The sequence below is a fragment of the Pteropus medius genome, unplaced genomic scaffold, assembly GCF_902729225.1.
Source record: "Pteropus medius unplaced genomic scaffold, Ma_sr-lr_union100, whole genome shotgun sequence".
NCBI lineage: Eukaryota > Metazoa > Chordata > Mammalia > Chiroptera > Pteropodidae > Pteropus > Pteropus medius.
This window is the reverse complement of record NW_024344370.1, coordinates 2,445,607-2,467,325: the sequence shown is the minus strand read 5'-3', so window position 1 is coordinate 2,467,325 and position 21,719 is coordinate 2,445,607. Positions and strand designations below refer to the sequence as shown.

The window sequence follows — 21,719 nt, the reverse complement described above, 5'->3', positions numbered from 1 at the left end:
TGAAGTAATTATCGATAGGTATGTAATCATTACTTTTGTTAATTATTTCCTGGCTGTTTTAAAGATCTTCTATTCCCTTCTTGCTTTCTAACTTTCTGGTTTGATGACTTTCTTTAGTGGTATGCTTAGATTCTTTTCTCTTTGTTTTTATTTATATACTATAGGTTTTTCCTTTGAGATACCATGAAGTTTCCATGTAACAACTTATATTTAGAACAGTCTATTTTAAGTTAATAACAACTTAACTTTGAATGTGTTCTAAAGTTCTGTTTTTACTGTCTCATAAAATTTTGTTTGTAATATCACATCTTATATCTTTTAATCTTGTGCATCCCTTAACTAATTATTGTAGTAATAGTTATATTTACTAATTTTGTCTTTCAATCTTCACAATGGTTTATAAGTGATTAATCTTCCACCTTTACTATATACTTTTACCAGTGGGGTTTATACTTTCATATGTTTTTGTGTAACTAATTAGCACCTTTTCTTTTTAGCTTAAATAACTCCCTTTAAAATTATTGTAGGATGGTTTAGTGGTGAATTACTTTAGCTTTTGCCTATTAGGAAAACTCTCTCCTTTAATACTTTTTTAAAATTGATTTTTCAATTATAGTTGATATATCATATTAGTTTCAGGTGTACAACAGTGATTCCACATTTATATACCTTATCAAATGGTCACCCCAATAAGTCTAGTATGCATCTGACAGCGAACATAGTTATTACAATATTACTGACTTTATTCTCTATGCTGTACTTTATTTACATCCTCGTGACTATTTTTATAACTGGCAATTCATACTTCTTAAGGGCCTTTTTATCTTTTTCACTCATTCCTCCCCAACCACCTTCCCATCTGGCTACTACCAATTTGTTTTTTTTTTTATCTATGATTTTATTTCTGTTTTGTTTGATTTTTTAGATTCCACATATAAGTGAAAAATCATATGGTATTTCTCTGTGTGACTTATTATAATACCCTCTAGGTCTATCCATGTTGTTACAAATGGCAAGATTTTATTTTTTATGGTGGAGTAATATTCCATTGTATATTTACTACACATTTATCCATTTGTCTATCAACAGTCACCCAGGTTGCTTCCATATCTTGGCTATTGTAAATAAAGCCGCAATGAACATAGGGGTGCATGTGCCTTTTTAAATTAGTGTTTTGTATTTCTTTGGATAAATACAAACAAGTGGAATTCCTAGGTCATATGGTAGTTCTATATTTGTGTTTTTGAGAAACCTCCGTACTATTTTTCATAGTGACTACACCAATTTACAGTCCCACCAACAGTGCACAAAGGTTCCTTTTCCTCCACATCTTTGCCAACACTTATTTATTGATCATAGGCATTGTGACAGGTGTGCGGTGATATCAATTTGCATTTCCCTGATGACTAGTGATGCTGAGCATCTTTTCATCTGTCTATTGGCAAACTGTATGTCCTCTTTGGAGAAATATCCTTTGAGGTACTCTGATCATTTTCTAATTGTTTTTAGTTTGTTTTGTTTTGATTTTTGGTGGTGTATGAGTTCCTTATGTTTTTTTGGATATTAACCCATTATCAGATATATCACTGGCGAACATCTTCTCCCTTTCAATAGGTTGTTTTTTCGTTTTGTTAATGGTTTCCTTGTGCAAAATCTGTTTAGTTCGATGTAACCCGCTGGGTTTCTTTTTTCCCTGAGGAGACTGCCAAATTTTTTTTTTTTTTTTTTTTAACTAAGAATGATATTAGTTTACTGCCTATCTTTTCTTTTATGAGTTTTATGGTTTTAGGTTTTACATTTTAGTCTTTCATCCATTTTAAATTTATTTGGTCTATGACATAAGAAAGTGGGCTACTTTTTTTTTGCACATATCTGTTGTTTTTCCAACACAATTTATTGAAGAGATTGTCTTTATCCCATTGTACATTCTTGCCTACCTTGTCATAGATTGACCATATAGGTGTGGGTTTATTTCTCAGATCTCTATTCTGTTGCATTGATCTATCTCTGTTTTTATGCCAGTATCATATTGTTTTGATTACTTTAGTTTTGTAGTTTAGTTTGATATCAGATAGTGTGATACCTTCAAGTTTGGCTCAAAATTGCTTTGGCTATTCAGGGCCTTTTGTGGTTCCATATAAATTTTAGGATTATTTGTTCTAGCTCTGTGAAAAATGCCATTGGTATTTTGATAGGGATTGCACTGAATCAGTCTGTGGATTGCTTTGGTAGTATGGTGATTTTAACAAAGTTATCTCTTGCTATCCAAGAGCATAGGATAGCCTCCCATTTATTTGTATCTTCTTCAACCTCTTTCTTCAATGTCTTATACTTTTCCTAGTACAGACTTCTTAACTCCTTGATTAAATTTATTACTAGGTATTCTATTCTTTTGATGCAATCTTAATAGGATTGTTTTCTTAATTTCTTTCTGAAGGTTATTGGTGTATAAAAATGCAACCAATTTTTCAACATTAATTTTGTATCCTGCTTCTTTACTGAATTCATTTGTTCTAATAGATTTTGGTGAATTCTTTAGGATTATCTGGAGGGGCTCCTGTGCAGGCCAAAGTCAGCCATCTTTTGTGCAGGTTTTGAGGCTGTTTGAGGGAATCTACAGTTATCTGGAGTTAGTTACTTGGGAGAGGCTATGCTATGAACTGAGGCTGCTGCCATTTGTGCTGGGCTTGGGACCCTTTGGTGGGCACTATGATGCAAGCTGATGCCAGCTGGCACTTGTGCCAGGCTTGTGGCCACTTATTTGGAGTTACAAGACTGGCTGCCACTTTTGGCAGGCTTGGGGCAACATGATTGGAGTTATAATGCAAGTTGAGGCCTGTCACCACTTTCGATGCGCATGGGGCCACTTGGCAGGAGCTACAATGCATGCCATTTCTTCAAATAAATTTTCTTCCCCTCTCTTGCTTCTCCTTCCGGATCCTTATAATGCAAATGTTGGTCCACTTGATGTCCTAAAAGTCTATACTTTCTTCACTGCCCTGTCTTCAAGTTTATTAATCCTTTCTTCTGCTTCAACTGTTGAAATCCTCTAGTGTATTTTTCATTTTAGTTATTGTATTTTAAGCTCTGTAACTTCTATTCATTACTTTCTTATATTTTCTTTAAGTTATGTGTTCATTATTTTCCACGTTCAGTAAGCATTTTTATAATCATTTTGATACCTTTATTGGGTCATTCGCTTATGTCTGTTTCATTTGATCCCCGGTTCTCTTGTTCTTTCATTTGGAACATATCCCTTTATTTTTCTTGACTCTCTGTGTTGGTTTCTATGCATTAGATAAAACAGCCATCTCTCCAGTCTTAAAGGAGTGGCCTCGTGTAAGAGATAAGGTTTAACTCTGGCTTACCTCTTGGTTATTTCTCAACCCTTTGTCATTGTCCAAGCAGTCTATTTTATTTTTAGTTCTCAATAGCTGAGGGTGTGTCAAGACTTTATTTTTTACTATATTATTTACCTTTTGGCATTTGGCTATTTTCTTCTCTGGAATTCTCTCCATATATCTCTTTGAGAGATGTAACCTAAAATAATATGCAATGTGTACTTGATCCTTTAGAAGTTTAACTGAAGCAATTCTTCACTTATTCCAAATAATTCTTTGTTTGGTACAAAGTGAAATTGTATTATCTACTACCTAGGGCCATTTCATATTGTTACATATTTACTTAATTCATATTCATCTTATGGTCTTCTGTGATTCTTCATCTCTTTCTCCTTGCTAGCAATTTTCTTCCTTCTTACATAAAGTTCAACTATTCCGTCTTGCGTTTGTATAATTTACATTTTCCAAGTGCACTGCACTGCGTGCCCTTAAATGAATTGCTATTTGTAGAAAGAGTAAAGCATGCTTTAATTTTGGCATATATTGAACTCACATGTAAATCCCCCTAATAATCATCTGAGTTTTACATTTTCAAAACATTTTCCCCTATTTAAGAATTGTAAACTGGTATCAAAAACAATTGTTTTGTTTTCATATTTGTACAGCTGGCTTGCAATAATATTAACACTTTTAGATTGGTTGCTCATGTTTTTGTCAATTACTCTCATAATTAAATGAAAATAATCTACTTAAGAAGCCACTCCCCCCACAGGCCCTGAGTGCATGGACATAGGAGATAGAACTGCTTCAACTTCCATTTCAAAGGGTAATACCAATGTCCAGTGAAATTGTGGGGGTGGGGCCACCTGGCAGAGCCTTGGGAGTCTAATGTCCTTCTCATTGAGAATCGAAGCATGGGCACAGACTCTGAGGTGAGCTAGTGTAGGCGGTGCCCCTCAGCTGTGGGGGTAATGTTGCTACCCCAGTGGGCCTGGAAAGTAGGACCCCACCCCAGTGGGTCCAGAGGTAGAACATCAAAGCAAAAAGAATTATTCTTGAGTCTTAAGATTTCATGTTGTTTGCCCTGTTAGGTTTTAGACTTACTTTGGACCTCTTAGCCCTTTCATGTTTTCTATTTCTTCCTTTTGGAATGCAAATATCTGCCCAATGTCTTTCCCTCCACTATATCTTGTTAGCATATAATTTGTTTGGTTTCACAAGTGCATAGCTAGAGAGCATTTTGCCTCAGGATGAATCATATGCTGAGCTTTACCCAAATAAGATTTAGATATTAGATGAAATGTGGGGCTTTTAGAGTTGATGCTAGAACAATTTTAGACCTTTGGGGCTGTTAGGATGGAATGAATATATTTTGCATATAAGGATGTGAATTTGGGGGGAGGGACAGAGGTGGAATGTTATAGGCTAAATGTTTGTGTGTATCCCCACCTGCCAAAAATTTGTTGAAATCCTAATTCCCAAAGCGATGGATAAGGAAGTTGGCCTTTGGGAAGTGATTATTATTGGGATTAGTTCCCTTATAAAAGAGCTCAGAGAACCCTATCATCCATTCTGCCATGTGAGGACACAGCAAAGAGATGGCTATTTATGAACTAGGAAGTGGGCCTTCACCAGAACTCATCCATGCTGACACCCTCAGACTTCCAGCCTCCAGAACTGTGAGAAATACTTATTGTTTATAAGCCATCTAGCCTATGGTAGTTTGTTACAGCAGCCCAAACTGACAAAGACAGTAATGCATAATACAAACACTGACATCAATTAGAGACTAAATTGTAACCATTAATGAATTCTATCATTGTGAAGAAAACCAATGACATATATCCTAAAGAGGTAACTATTTAAGTTATAAAGATGAACTAAACTTCATGTTGTATCTTCTTTGATTTTAATATAATTTCCTTCATTCATACAAACTTTATCATTTTGAGAATTATAAAATCTTCAGATTCAAACTCTTAAAGTTTTAGAGGCCAATAGTTATTTATTGCTACTGAAAATATCAGTAGATATACATTGTAACCTACTATTGTCGGCAATTTTCTCTAGATATAAAGATGTCATTTAAGGGTAAATTTGAGTTAGATATTAAAAACAAGATTAATTATATCACTTTGTACCCATACATACTGCTTCCATTGCCTACCCATAAACCACTAATTAATTCAAGTATTCACAACAGGTCAGTTAAGTACTGTTTATTCTACATTATAAGCACACTTTAAAAATTATACTGTATATTATTTTATTTGTCCTTCTCTTATCTGTAGGCATCCTACTTTATCTTTACATGTCATATTATGATTAACGTTTAAAAAATTACTTAAATCAGAAAACCTAGCAGGTATTTAGCCTAATGCCTGGCCACAAATAAATGACGTGAATTTATTTCCATGGAGAGGACATTTATAAAGTATCTACTAGGTGCTTATTTATTCAATGGCATTTGATAAAGACACTAAGGCACAGAGAAGTGTAAGTGGCACACCTGACATTTAAGGATTGTCTTACTTAGGAATACTGTGCTTTTGGTTCTTCTCTAAAGGGGACATTAAATATGATAAATTTAATTATTTACTTACTAATTTTTTAATTTATTTTAAACTTTTCTAGGCTCAAGCAGGCCTAACTTCATCAGAGTCAGGTCAAAATGGGCATGTGACCATTCTAGTGAACTATTCACAAGGACAAACAGTATGAAACTTCATTGTGATATAAAGATTGGTTTTGTGAAAGCTGAATAAGTTTCTCCCAGTTCCACAACTTTAAATTAGATCTATTAAGTTCTTTTTGAAGGTCCCTCTAAAATGTAATCAACCTCTACCAATAATGATAAATACCGATAATGATGTACTATCAAACTTGACAGATTGACAGTTTAGAGTGAGATGGTTCTGGGGCATTTTTCATGGCTTTATTTTTCCATATTTTGGATGATCTGGGTAAGTGGTAAATGTAGTAACAAGTGTCCTTATAAGAGAGAGGCAGAGGGAAACTTGACCTGAAGGGAGGAAGATTAATCAGACCACTGAAGATGTTAGTTGCTTTTAAAAATGGTGGAAGGGACCACAAATCAAGGAAGGCAAGAAATGCAGCTCTAGAATCTGGAAAAGGCAGGGATATAAATTCTCCCCAGGTCTTCTGTAGGCAGTACCCTGACAACACCTTGATTTTGGCCCAGTGAAACTGACTTTGAACTTCCGATCTTCAAAAGTGTAGAAAAAAAAATGCATGCTGTTTTAACCCACCAAGTTTGTGGTAATTTGTTACAACAACCATAAGAAACTAATACAAAGAGCCTTGTACTTACTAGAAGAACATTTTATTTATGAAACTGCTTCTAGTTTTATTCAATTTCCATTTCTGATATTCTTCTAATCTTGATCCTAAGCATCCGGCAACCTAAAAAGAGGTATGTGGCCTTTAAGCTGAGATAATCCTTTTCATTAAAACAACAAAAAACCCTTTATTGGTCTCTTTTATTCCTTATTTACCACATCTTCCTCTTGACTTACCAAAAATATTTTCCCTAAGAGGTTGTCTTTGACCTTTCCTCTCTCTTCCCGTAATGTTGTATTTATTACTGTATTCATTACCATATCTTTAATTACACCATACAGCCAATGTTCTTGGCCCATATACGAAGTTCCAGACCCACATTTCCAATGGTCTGCTGTGAATCTTCAGCTGGGTAGTTCGTTGGCATCTTGCTTTCAATACAACTAGAAATGAACTCATCTTCCCATGCATAGATTTATAAACAAAAAACCAAATCACAGCAGAAAAATAAATGCTTCATCAAATAAGGTATGTTAAGAATTTTGTTTTACACAATAATGGAAAACTAGGGAAATATCTTATTTTTTAATATTTACAGATGTCAATTTTGAGTAATATTTCTTTCAACATTTCTTCACTCTGCCTTGTTCCACATGGACCATCCTAGTCGTGGTGCAAATAACTGCAGGAATGGAAAATCTGACTTTTAGACTATTCTGTATACAAATTCTAACAAATTCAAATATCTTCTAAACCACATATCAAAAATTTGTTATTTTTCCATTTATCCATTAATAGCCATACATGCTCATAAATCATGAATATCATAAAGTGCTGTTCTGACATCACACTGAGGGTTTACTCATTTAAATTAGTTGATATACAACATTATACTAGTTTCAAATGTACAACAGTGATTAGACATTATATACTTTATGAAGTGAACACCCAGATAAACCTCGTACCCATCTAACGCCATACATAGTTACATTATTATAGATTGTGTTCCTTATGCTATACTTTACATCCATGACTGTTTTTTACAACTGGCACTTTGAACATCTTAATTCTTTCACCTTTTTCTTTGCCCAAATTTCCAACTACCTCCCTATCTAGCAATCATCAATTTTTCTTGGTATCTATGTGTGTTTGGTTTTTAGATTCCACATATAAGTGAAATCCAATGGTATTTGTCTTTCTCTGACCTATTTCACTTTGCAAAATACCCTCTGGGTGCATCCATCTTGCCACAAATGGAAAGATTTCATTCTTTTTAATGACTAATATTCCATCATACAGACACACACTTACCATTTGTCTACTGACAAACACTTAGGTTGCTTCCATATCTTGGCTATTGTAAATAAAGCTGCAATGAACATAGGGGTGCATATATCTTTTCAAATTGGTGTTTCAGGTTTCTTTGGAAAAATACCCAGAAGTGAAATTTCTGGGTCATATGTGATAGTTCTATTTTCAATTGTTTGAGGACCCTCCATACTGTTTCCCATAGTGGCTGCACCAATTTAAAATCCTACCAATGGTGCATGAGGGTTCCTTTTTTTTCCACATCCTTGCCAACACTGGTTGGTTGTTGACATACTGATGATAGCCATTCTGAGAGATGAGAGGTGACTATCTCATGGTTTCGATTAGCATATCCATAATAGTGATGTTGAGCATCTTTTCATGTGCCTATTATCTATCTGTAGTATGTCCTGTTTGGAGAAATATCCATTCAGGTCCTCTGGCCATTTTTTAATTGGATTGGTTTGGGTTTTTTTTTTTTTTTTTTTGGGTGTTGTTATATGAGTTCCTTATATATTTTGGATATTAATACCTTATAGGTCGCATTGTTGGCAAATATCTTCTCCCATTCAGTAGGCTGTCTTTTTCTTTTGTTGGTTTTCTTCGCTGTGCAAAAACTTTTTAGTGTGATATAGTCCCATTTGCTTATTTTTCTTTTGTTTCCCTTGCCCAAGGAGACCTATCACAAGAATATTACTGAGTGATGCCAAAGAGTTTATTACCTATGTTTTCTTCTAGAAATTTTATGGTTTTGGGTCTTACATTTAAGCCTTTAATCAATTTAGAAAGTGATCATTTCCATTTTACCCAACATTTACTGAAAAGACTGTCTTTACTCCATTGTATATTCTTGCCTCTTTTGTCATCGATTAATTGACCATATAGTCGTGGGGTTATTTCTGGGTGCTCTTTTCTGTTCTATTGATCCAGTGTCTGTTTTTATGTTACTGTCTTGACTGCTTTAGCCTTGTGGCACAGTTTGATATCAGGTAGTATGACACTTCCATCTTTGTTCTTCTTTCTCAAGATTGATTTGGCAGTTCGAGGTCTTTGTGGTTCCATATAAATTTTAGAATTATTCGTTCTAGTTCTGTGAAAAATGCCATTGGTATTTTGATAGAGATTGAATCAAATCTGTGGATCGCTTTGGGTAGAATAGACAGTTTAACAATATCCATCTTTACTTCATCCTTTCCAATTTGGATACCTTTTATTGTCTGCTTGCTGTGGCTAGGACTTAATACTATGTTGAATAAAAGCGGACACCCTTATCTTGTTCCTGATCTTAAAGAAAAAGCTCTCAGCTTTTCACTATTTAGTATGATGTTAGCGGTGGGTTTGTTATATATGGCCTTTATTATGTTGAGGGTATGTCCCCTGTATTCCCCACTTTGCTGAGTTTTTTTTTTTCCTCCCAATATATGGAAGTTGGACTTCGTCAAAATGCTTTTCTGCATTTATTAATATGATCATGCCATTTTTATCCTTCATTTTGTTTATATGACATATCACATTAATTGATTTGCAGGCACTAAACCAGCCTTGCATCCTGGGAATAAATCCCACTCAATCACGGTGTATGATCTTTTAAATGTATGGCTGAACTAGGCTGGCTAACAGGCTGTTGTAGATATTTGCATTGATGTTCATCAGGGGTAGTCTATAATTTTTTTTTTTTTGTACTGTCTTTGGTTTTGGTATCAGGGTAATGCTGGCTTAGTAAAATGAGTTCGGGAGCTTTTTCTTCAGTTTTTTGGCATTGTTTGAGAAGGATAGGTATTAATTCTTTTTTGAACGTTTGGCAAAATTCACCTGTGAAGTCATCTGGTCCAGAGTTTTCGTTTGTTGAGAGTTTTTGATTACTGATTCAGTTTTGTTAGTAATTATCAGTCTGTTTAGACTTTGTTTCTTCCCAATTCGACCTTGGAAGATAGTACATTTCTAGGAATTTATCTATTTCTTTCAGGTTGTCCAATTTGTCAGCATATAATTGCTAATAGTAGTTCCTGATAATCCTCTGGTTTTTTTGTGGAGTTGGTTATCTCTTTTCTTCTTTCATGTCTATTTATTTGAGCCCTCCCTCTTTTTTTTAAATTTTTTTTCTTGCTGAGTCTGGTTAAAGCTTCATAGATTTTGTTTATCTTTTCAAAGAACTAGCTGTGGGTTCATTGATTCTTAAGACTCTTATTTTGTTGACTTCCACTCTGATCTGTTATGTCCTTCCTTATAGTCAAGTTGAGCTTTGCTCATTCTTGTTCTTCTAGTTCCTTTGGGTGTAAGGTTAGATGGTTTAGATGAGATTTTGTTGTGTGTGTGTCTTGAGGTAGGCCTGTGTTGTTACACATTTCCCTCCTAGAACTGCTTTGGCTATGTCCCATAGATTTGGGGTTGCTGTGTTTTCATTTTCATTTGTCTCAAGGTATCTTTTGATCTCTTCCTTGATCTGGTTGTTAATCCATTTATTGCTTAGTAGCATGTTATTTAGCTTCCACATGTTTGTGTGTTTTTCTAATTTCATACAGTGATATCACTGTGATCAGAGTAGATGCTTGATATGATTTTAGACTTCTTAGATTTATTGAGGCTTTTTTTTGTAGACTAATGTGGTCTATCCTAGAAAGTGTTCTATGTGCACTTGAAAAGAACATATACACTACTACTTTTGGGTAAAATGTCCTAAAAATATCAATGAAGTCCATCTGGTCTAAGGTGTCATTTAAGGCCTCTGTTGCCTTGTTGCTTTTCTGTTTGGATGATCTATCCATTGTTGTTGATGGAGTTTAAAGTCTCCTACTGTGACTATTACTGTTGATTGCTCCCTTTATGTCTGTCAACATTTGCTTTATAGAGTTCTTCTATGTTGGGTGCATAGATGTTTATAAGAGTTATCTTGTCTTGTTTAATTTACCCCTTTAATTATTATGAAATGCCCTGTCTCTCATTTATAGCTCTTGCTTTAAAGTCTATTTCGACTAAGTATTTCTACCCTAGCTTTGTTTCCATTTGTATGAAAATTTTCCATCCCTTTACTTTGTATCTTTCGATCTGAAGTGAGTCTTTTTGTAGGCAGCATATATACAAGTCTTTTTATTTATCCATTCAGCCACCCTATGTCTTTTCATTGAAGCAGTTAGTCCATTTACATTTAAAGCAATTGATAGGTATGTAGATATTACCATTTTATTATTTTCTGATTTTTTTTGGTACTTCTCTGTTCCTTTCTTCTTGCTCTCTTCTCTTGTATGTTGATGACTTTAGTTTTGTGTCTTGACTCTTCATTTCTTATATATCTCTTGTGGATTCATTCAGGCTCAAAGAAGCTTAGATAATATAAACTATAAAGTCAGGAACTTGAGTAATAAGGAGATTGGATTTAGGTTTATCAGATTGCAATGTAATCGTGAATTTCTCTACCTATGATAAAAGAATTTCTAAGACAGCATTTTAATAGCGAAGGCTGGTAGTTTATAAACACCTTTAAGGTGAGAATGTCTATAAAAAGCAAGCACTTAAATGTTGCAGCTGATTTCAAGCATTCCTTTTTAATAGATTTCTTAAGTACCGTAATTTCCTAGAGGTATAATCACCTCAGATCTCCTCTGTATACCAGAAATCGCAACATGTTCAATTTGAGATATCAAAAAACATTTAAAATAGACGCCACAAAATGTATCTTTAGTTTAAAGGTCAAATTTATTAGGAGATTAAGAGATGTATTATACATGCACTATAAATACTGCACAGCTGACTTTATTCACAGTCAAGCACAGAGATACAGTCAGTGCCAATCTATTTTGTGGATACTCGTGTTCTTTTGTTCCAAGAAAAGTTTGCGCCATAAGACTTGGACTTGGGTTTCGGAACCTTCCTCTCTTCAACATCATAGCTCCATCCTAGAAAACAAAAACAAACCCAAGGAACAGAACTGAAGAGTTCACCTGAAGAACACTGTAAGCAGGGCTAATGTTCATAAATTTATCATCAGGAGTACATGTCAACACATCTGAAATATAAATACTTAGTAATTTGTTCCCTTATAATCCTGTGACAAGAGGGTTCAAAATATTGCCTGAAGATGATTTACCATCTCTCAAATTAAAGCTGTAACCCATAATTCAATTTCTCCTTGCTCGATATTCCTTGTTCAATTACCAATGGTCATGTATTATGCAAAATTTTCCATTACTCTATGTGGTTTAATAACTGCAATGAAGAGCACTGAATAATATAACCTGTCTCACTGTTTTCTAAAAGTTGGTGCCTTTACAACAGTTTGGCGCTCATTTAAAACAATACAGAAAAACATGTACATACTTATCTGTATAAATCAGAGTTCGAGTGGATCATGAGAGATCACTTGGTTAAACTCCCTGAACTTTGACAGGATACTGATTAAACTTAGAATGTTTTTCAATATTTGTTTCAAGGGCTATCTACATTAGAATGCCACAGAAGTATTTGTTAATGCCAACTTTTAGGCCTAACCAAAAGCCCACTGGATCAGAATCTGTACTTTATTGATCCCAGGAGATTTTTATGCATTGAAGTTTGAGAATCACTGGTCTAAACTGCTTGTTCTCTTCTGAGAGTTTATATCCTCTCTCCAAAGCCCTTCACAGTATTTTGTAATTTTGAAAACTAGATTTATTTATGTTTATGTCTTCTGTTTTAAGTCCAGTTCTTCAGTTCTCTTAAGACAGAGAACAACCTAATCAACATCCTCCCCCTGGAAAATGTAATTCAGTTACCTTTCTATTCCCTAGTCCAAGCAACCTCTAACTTTCACCTTTCTTAAGATTCATTTTGCATCCCTGTAATTTATCATTCTCTCTCAGGACTTTCTTCAAATAATTCATCTTGAAACAGCTGCTTCATGGCTGAATCATATCATGTATAAAATGTCCAAACTGAATATTACATAGTCTACTTAAGTAAGCTCCTTTATCTTGTGAGTTGTCATGCATTCTAGTGCTTCTTGGTGACGACACTATTTGTGACCACAAAACTTACATTTCAATGGCCCCTTAGAATTCAATTTTGCCACAAAAATGAAGCCTATGAAACTCAAGTCATCAAAGTATATTGCTACTAATAATTCCACTGCTAGAACTTTTTCATTTGCTATAAGGAAATAGAAAAGCAAGAAAGCAAATGAAACAAATGATCTAAAAATACAAATGAGACATCAGAATCCTGGAGAGAAAATATTGATCCAATTCACTTGGTTAACATAACCTTACTTTCAGAGTAGAGAAAATGTTTTGAGTACTTTTACCCTTTAAAACAAACACAATCACAAAGTTATATGTTACTTTAAGAAGATCTGAACTTATAAAATAAGTACATCAACAAGTGGTTATTTAAATTTCAAAAAATTTACTAAAGGGCATAAGAATAGTACCTATGTCATAGGTTGTCAAGTGGATTAAACAAGCTAATTCTTGCAAAGTGCTTAGAAACTTATTTATTGAGTTTTATGAGAAAGGTACTTTTCTAAAATCTTTATGAATTAATATTTACCTTATATAACTGATGAAACTGGCACACAGAGTGGTTAGGTAACTAGCAAAAGGTCACTCAGCAAGGAAGGGGCAGAATCGGGGTTTGAAAACAGCCCGATTTGGGGGTCTATGCCTTAATCATACTGACTCGGGATTTATAGCAAGCACTCAATAAATGTTAAGCTATTATTTCTCCCCCAAATTTGACTTGTAATTACATAACAAATCTTCTATGTGAAGTATTAGTGTAAATAAAATTTCCATCATATTGGAACCCATTAATTTTGAATTTGTGATGTTTTGGATCTAATTAGGTATAATTTGGCCTGGTTATTAACAACAGAAAGGGGTTTGGGTAAGCAAATTAATACTGTGAAATTGCATCGTAATTTTTAACATTATAAACTTCTCAAGTACTTCTTTCATTAATCAACAGATGATTCTGATAATTATAAAAAATCATATAAAGCATTTATTGATATGTAATAATAATATGTAATGAGCATTTGCTATTCATTTAATAGTATTCATTTAATAGTATTAATTGCCTACTCCATGTCGGGGACTGTTTAGACACTATACGTAAAGCAATGAATAAAACAAAAAATTCCCAAACTTCAAGTCAGTAGAGGAAGAGAAAATAATAAATATGTACAATATTAGATGCTATAGTAATACCTATGATTAAAAATGTTCTATGCTAGTGAGTACTAAGGAGAAAACATTTTAGAGAGGGTAGACAAAGAAGCCTTCCCTCCCTGAGATCACATTTGAGTGAAGACCTGAAGGAAGTCAGAGAGTGAGTCTGAGGATGTCTGGGAAAAGCACTTGCAGGCAGAGAACAGCAAGTACCAAGGCCTGAAGCAGGGATGCCTGGTAGTTTACGTCCTATGTTCTTGGTCCTGTGCTAAGTGCTTTAAATGCATTTATTGAGTTTTAAAATTGAATTCATAGGTTGCTTGGCTTATGAGGTAGACATTTTTTTACACCCCAATCTTATATTTAATTATGAGGAAAAAGCACAGAGAAGGACACAAAAGCAGCCTAAAGGCAACCTGGCTAATAAATGACAATGCCAGGATTTTAACCCAGGTTGACTTTACAGCTATGTACCTAACCATCTCATAAATAAAACTGCATTTCTTTAAAAATATCTTGTAAATGCAATTTTTATCAGTTTTACCCCTTTCCTTTCAATCTGTGATTTCATAACTTTTTTTTTCCTTTTAAGAATCCCTGGAAAGTGAGTCTATGTCTCCCATATGACCCCATTAGTTGTAAAGAAAAGAAATAGTTTCTAGTTTCGATTCTGTGTCTGGTTATAATGACTGTTGGTAACTTACCCAAGACATCCATGATCTTTTCTTACCACATGATGGGTGATAAAACCCATGTTCCTCCCCACTCTGCCTCCCAACACATTCTCCAGCCCAATAGAAACATTATAAGAGGAACTGAAGAAATGAGACAGTACTTGGAAATATTTAGGAACTGGTATTCTATACAGACACCTGATAATCACTTTCTCATTTACATGGTTAATCTGTCTTTCCACCATTAGAAAGAATTTTTTACTTAATCAGAATGCAGTCCTAGCTCTATTATCTGTTCTGTTCATGGAGTCTCAAAATGCTGTCAGAGTCACTGCAATGTGAGAAGACTCAGGTTTTGTACACATAAAAGAACAACTGGTTTGGGTTTTCTCCTGGTAACTAAGGAGTGAGCTGGCTCTTGGGAACTGGGAGCCAGATTATAGTTGCTGTTGATGGTGATAACAACAATAAATAGAAGTATCATTATAGGGATTGGAATGTGAATGGGCAAAGCACCCTGTGAAAACAAACACATGGAGGAAACATGCATTTGCTAATAGTATCCATATCTACGTTATTACTCTACCACAGCCACCCATGATTGTTAGGATGAGTACAGGGAAAAGTTTCTTTCTCTCATTTTTCTGTGGAAAACAACTTTGTTTCCAAAGCTGCACAAGCAAATGTGCTTCTCTAAGTGAAAGCAAAAAAGGGTATGAAGAAGTCTAATGACAATTCACAATAGAGACTGAAACGCAAGTCACAGTCTACATCTACCTCCCTTTGGATTTTCTGCCCATCATTCAGGAGACTTTTCTACCATGAAGGACTGATGTTATAATAAAAATCTGCTTTTTTTTTTTTTGAAACTATTAAGACTCTGACCACATATCCAAGCATCCCTCTCCAAAATGTTTACTTTACAGTGCCTGGATAAACAAGTTTATTGGTCCCACTATATTTCATAGTACAATCTTTCCCAAGTTATTTTTTGTAATATTGTGGCAATATAAAGGCTTCTGGAGCAAGCAGTGAGCTTTAGCTAAAAAGACAAAATAACCATAATAACACTTGAAAAGACATTAAACATCTGTACTTAATGGGTAAGTTATAAGAATTGTACTTATCTTTTTCTACTTCCCATTTGAAAACTCGTTCTTAAAAAGAAAACTTAAAAGAAATACCATATAGAAATTTAAGAATGGAGTATTTGTGAAGTTCTATAAGAATTACTTTTCATCCCTAAAATAAGGGTTTTTAAAAATGTTTTTAAAATAAATAACTCTAACTTGATTTTCTGAATGAGAACATAGAAGTGAAAACATGTGCACTCCCTTAAGAATGCTTATATAAAATCAAGGTGTAGTCTATGACAATGGTCCCATGTGTTGTTCTATTGGGACACCGAAAACCAGTCCTGTTCCTCCCAGCTGTGCAGCAGCAGAAGATCAAAGCAACTAAGCCCAGGGCAGCTGCCCAGGGATGGGGCAAAGCTCCTAGGGCTGCTCTCACTTCCCACTGAGGAGAGCAGCCATATGGCACGGATTAAACACAAATCCAACCACCAGCACCTAAACGATGAGAAGTGGACTCTCTTTGCTGTTTCACATACTGGAATGCTTTCACAAAGATATCTGAACTTTAAGTCCTAGTATCAGAGAAGTACTTCTGGCAAATGCTCTAGTAAACTTAAAATATGATCTGTAATATCCTATACCCAATTTTTTTTTTTTTTCAGAAATACACCCATTTATTTGTTGGTCTCCAAACTGGTTGGGATATTCCACTTCCTGTGATATGTTTGGAATAATTGTTTCAAATGCCACTCCCTCATCCCGCCCCCGCCAAAAAGCCTCTGAACAAAACCAGATCACAGCAGTTAACTTGTGCATTCCATGTATGAAACAGAAAAAGAAAATTCCATTCATTTTTATTTACAGAACCATTTAATATTTGATTCAGTAAAGCAAAAACAGAAACATTCATCAGTGCTTTTACTGCTTATGAAATACATTACTTTTAGTAACCTCAGTTCAAGTCCTGCCAGAGGTATTTCTTCTCCTCTAATAGCCTAATCTCAAACCCTGATTTTAGTTTGAAAATGAACAGTTTAATGATTTCTCCTGTCCATTTCTGTACAAAGCAAGAACCAACACATAATTTGGCACAAACTGGCATAACTGGCAGTCACTGCTAACTGAGGCATAGGATCAGAATAGCAAAGGCTTTAGGAGGCCAAAGCGAAGGATGCTGGTACTTGGAAGGTTTCAAGATACCTCACCAGGCTATGTATTCATATTATGCTTCGGTGAAAGCAAAGCACCAACTTATAAAAGGGAGGTAGGGGGCTTTTAAGGAATTTCACTTTAATATTTGGGATGGGGTCAGAATAATTTAAACATATCTTAGATCATCTTTTATAAAATATTATGGAGCTGAAATAACTGTTTTGGATACACTGGCAAAGCATTCCTTTTCACAAAGATTATATAAAATAATTTAAACAAGCAAATAAGGTGAAAATGTCAGGCATGAGAAATATTAGATAACATCTCATACCTGTCACAGCTATAATACTTCAAAAAAAAAAAAAAGATTCCACCTTTGAAGTGATGGTTGACAGTCCCCTTTTACCTTTTCAAATACTATAGTTGCTATACAGTATTATTTCCAAAGCAGTAACTGGAATCACATTATTCAAAATTTGCTACAAAACAAACTGGTTTGTGTTCCAAAAGTATATTTGAAAATCAGTCATTAGAAATTTTAAACACATTTTTCTAGAGAAAGAAACTATACAACAATGGTGGATATCCAAAAATCACTAAGATTTTGATGTAATCGGTCTGGAGTGTGGTCTGTGCACAAGGACTTCCGGAATCCTATTTAACTCACAACACACTAGGAACCTTACTAAGCCATGTAGAACGCTAGCTGTTATGAGAAAGATTTTTTTCAGACTTCCAATAGGGAATCTAAGGAATTCATCTCTCTCCCTCAGGAGCCTTAGCAGTCAAGTTGAACATTTCCCTAGCCACAAGACAGCCAGTTAGTACCTGGGCCTGGGGACTGAGAAGAAAGAGGTAGGTAGAAAAATAAATTGGTCCTTCCACAGAAGATTATGCACTATCTATAGTGTAACACATCTTAGCCCTATTCATTGCCTTTATTTTGTAACTCTGTAAGTTGTAGGTATAAGGTATAATATTTGTGGATTCTGTATTTGTGAATTCACTTACTAAAATTTATTCGTAACCCTAAAATCAACATTCACGAAGCTTCTATGGTCATTGACCATGACATGCATAGAGCAGTGATCAATTTGAGTCACCCCAAATGTTTCCAGCTGAGATCAAGTAAAGTAATACTCTGCCTTCTCGTTTCACCTCTAGTTCTGTAAGCAAGTATCCTTTTTGTGGAATACTTGCAGTCACTTTTTTTTTTTGCATTTTTGTGCTTCTTGGTGATTTTTACTGTTGAAAGGCCCCTCCTGCACCCCCCCAAGTATAAGGCTTTCTAGTGTTCCTAAGCACAAGAAGGCTGGGATGTACCAATGTGTGTTAGCTAAGCTTTGTTCAGGAGGAAGTTCTAGTGCTGTCAGCCCTGAGTTCAATGTTCATGAATCAACAATACACATGAAATGAGGTGTTTTAGACAAACACACATAAAAACAATGTGTTATGTATTGATCAACTAACAAAATCTTGTGATCAGAGGCTCACAGGACTCTAACCGTGTATTTTTCTAGGAGCAGTATTTCAGATTCCAGTATTCGCAAATTTAGTGTTTGTGGTGACTTTACAGAACTGGTACCTCCCCCCGACTCCCCCGTACCAGTTTTGTCTCTGTTTGCAACTTACCTCAATATTACTTTATATAAATTTGAGCTGTATTGGCCTTTCCTATGAACTGGTTATAATATCTGCCTAATTCCCTTATTTCATGTTCATTTATATCTATATATTAGAGTTATGATTTTATCTCAGGAAATACTCTTTTAACAATTTTGGCAGTTCCACCAAGATGCCTAAAAGATTCATCAACCAAAGCCAAACAAATTTGTTCACCAGAAGTGGTGTGCCTTATTTTTAAGCCCAGGCACATCTTTTCTTGGCTCCAACAGGTGAACTTAAGAGAACTTTGCTGACTCTGTTTTTCTAATTTTAATTTTGCTCTCTACTACTCCTGGGTATTGGTGTTATGGTCTGATCATTTGATGATTTCTTTAAATGTATTAATGGTTTTAGAGATTTATTCTCTGTTGGGTGAGAAATAAGAAATTCTGGTTAGTCTTTTCTGTCTATTTGCGCTCACACAAATGAAGAATTTGTACTAAGAGAACAGCTCATTAGCATGGACCAGCGAATTTCATAATTCTGTTTACTAATATAACCCATGGCTAATATTTTAGAATTGAAGTTATAAGCTCTCTGCATGACTATATGTCTGTGTGACTATATGTCTGTGTGACTATATGTCTGTCTACAGGTTTGTCAGTTAAACAGTGTGTCAATTTAGGAAAGCCTTTACCTCATTATATGTTTAGGTAATATTTTTCTACCTCAGGTAGTATTAATTATATAAAATCTCTTTAGGGGGCTTATATAAGTGGAATATTCCTAAAAATTCTCAGAAAACAAGGAAATTGAACTTTTAATACTTTTAACATGCTATAATTAGAAAGTATTCTTAGAGAACCTAAAAAAATTTAAGAATTGAAGTTCAGATAACATAGGTAAATCTTTGGCAAATATGACAAATTTAGTTTAATTAAAATAGCAATGTGTTCCCTAATTTATCAGTTTACATAAAATACAAATATTGATTTTTATTCTACCTGGATATGTTCTTATACAAGTTTACAGATCAAATAAGCTAGCATTACTTCTGTTTAATGTTTATAATTCTGAAAAATGTATATTTGTGTTTATCCAAAATGAATCATTATTCTGACAGTTTTATTTCAACAGTAATTTTGCAGTATGTCACTGTGAAATAAATTTCCAAGATCTTTGGGTAACTTAAAACCTTATTAACGGATATTATTTAGATAGCTAGATTACTTCTAAGAATACTGAGCATTGATTACTAAGCAAAAATTTAAGTTTATATACTTTTGCTTCTTATTTTTATAGAGGCTGTAACTTTAGGTTTGTTAATGGACACATTCATTTTTGCAACTTGGAAAAGCTGGACTATAAAGAAGGTACATGGTTGTAGAAAGTTGTGTTCCATGCATGAGTTTTGCTAGTCTAAAATGCTGTTGTGTATAAGCTTTCAATTATCTGTTTTCTCTATGAAATCAAAGTAACTGGTTAAAAGATACAATTAATATACATAAATGAAACTTCTTGTAGAATAGTGGTAAAAGATTAGAACTTTGTATATAAGGTAATGAGATGTGTTTTTTGTTCACTAAAGGAAAAATAGTAAGGTTTTAAAGTAAGTGTATTATTTCAGAATAAGAAAGAGACTGGTGAAGGACGAAACCTGAATAGATAGAGAAATAAGATTTGCAAAAAATTTTTGTCTTATAGTATGTCTAAAAAGTCTGAAAAGCTATGAAATGTGTTAAAATCTTAGCAAAGTTGGCTCAGTTTTGATAAGGTTGTTTCATTAGTTTACTGTTTATCACTTTTACCTACAATATGGATTATTTTTGTCTAATCTGCTTAGATTGCAAAGGTTCTGTGGCTTATCAGAATAACCTTATTTGCTTTATGCTAACTTTAAGTCCTTGATGACTTATGTAAAAGCTCAGGTTTTTTACAGTTACATTATTTTCCATGTTTATAAGTTTGATAGCCACTTAGAAATGAGCAGCCAAATATGTTTCTTAGACACCCATGATCCTATTCCTAAGTGTTCAAATCTGACAATTTTTGATTTCTCTCTCCCAAATCACACCCTAATGGTAAACTAAAAACATTCAGAATATCTTTGCACCTAAATTATCTTTGAGAGTCCCCAGAGGGACTCTGGAAAATCACAAAGACGTATTCTTTCAAACATAAAAAGAAAGGTGCTAGACATAATTAGGTTTATTTGATGTGTTACTATAGATGAGCTGCATGGGAAGAGCTGTCAAGAAGAGTTGTTTAACCATCCTGAGGTACAATGTTAATACAAGTATTTCAGAAACTGTATACTACATGCTAAGAATAGAGATTTGTCAATGCCCTTACTGTCTATGGTACCTTTATCAGAATAATGGTGCTGCTTTGCCTGATATTAGACAACAGTATAGGTTATCAGTCACAATTTCAGTTATTTTTAAAAATATTAACTTGGTTATATCTTTACTTCTTTAGTTTGGATCTTGTATCTTTTAGGCCAGAATAAGTAAATTGGAAATCCGTATCACTTATCTAAGGAATTTTATTTTTTATTTACTACAGTTAGTATACAATATTACATTAGATATATTATTTTCAGGTGTATAATAGTGATTCAACATTTTCATACTTTACAATGTGATCACCCCACTAATTCTATTAATCATCTATCACCATACAAACTTATCACAATATTATTGACTATATTATTCCCCTCCACGAACTTTTCTCCCCCATCCCTTCCCCGCAGCTCCTCTCTGGCAACCACCCCTTTAGTCTCTATGAGTATGCTTCTGTTCTTTTTTTACATCTCACATGTAAGTGAAATAGGTATTTGTCTTTCTCTGACTTATTTCACTTATTATTATTATACCCTCTAGGACTATGCATGTTGTGACAAATGGCAACATTACATTCTTTTTTATTGTTGCATAACATTCCATGGTGTATACATACCACTTCTTCTTTATCCATTCATCTATCAATGGACACCTAGGCTGCTCTCATATCTTGGCTATTGTAAACAACGCTGCAATGAACATTGGGATACATATATCTTTTTGAATTAGTGTTTTCATTTTCTTCAGAAAAATATCCAGAAGTGAAGTAGATCTATTTTTA

The 21,719-nt window shown here is 34.2% G+C and overlaps 1 protein-coding gene across 2 annotated transcripts in view; it reads right to left on the bottom strand.

Annotated features, from left to right (window-relative positions):
* Window positions 1–11,623: 11,623 nt before the first annotated feature.
* NDUFS4 (NADH:ubiquinone oxidoreductase subunit S4) overlaps window positions 11,624–21,719 on the bottom strand; it is an 88,161-nt gene continuing 78,065 nt past the window's right edge. For both annotated transcript variants that reach the window (XM_039869928.1, XM_039869929.1), the window contains one exon: window positions 11,624–11,842. In XM_039869928.1, the coding sequence (XP_039725862.1) occupies window positions 11,666–11,842 (177 nt within the window). In that variant the 3' untranslated portion in view covers window positions 11,624–11,665. The remainder of the gene's footprint in view (window positions 11,843–21,719) is intronic.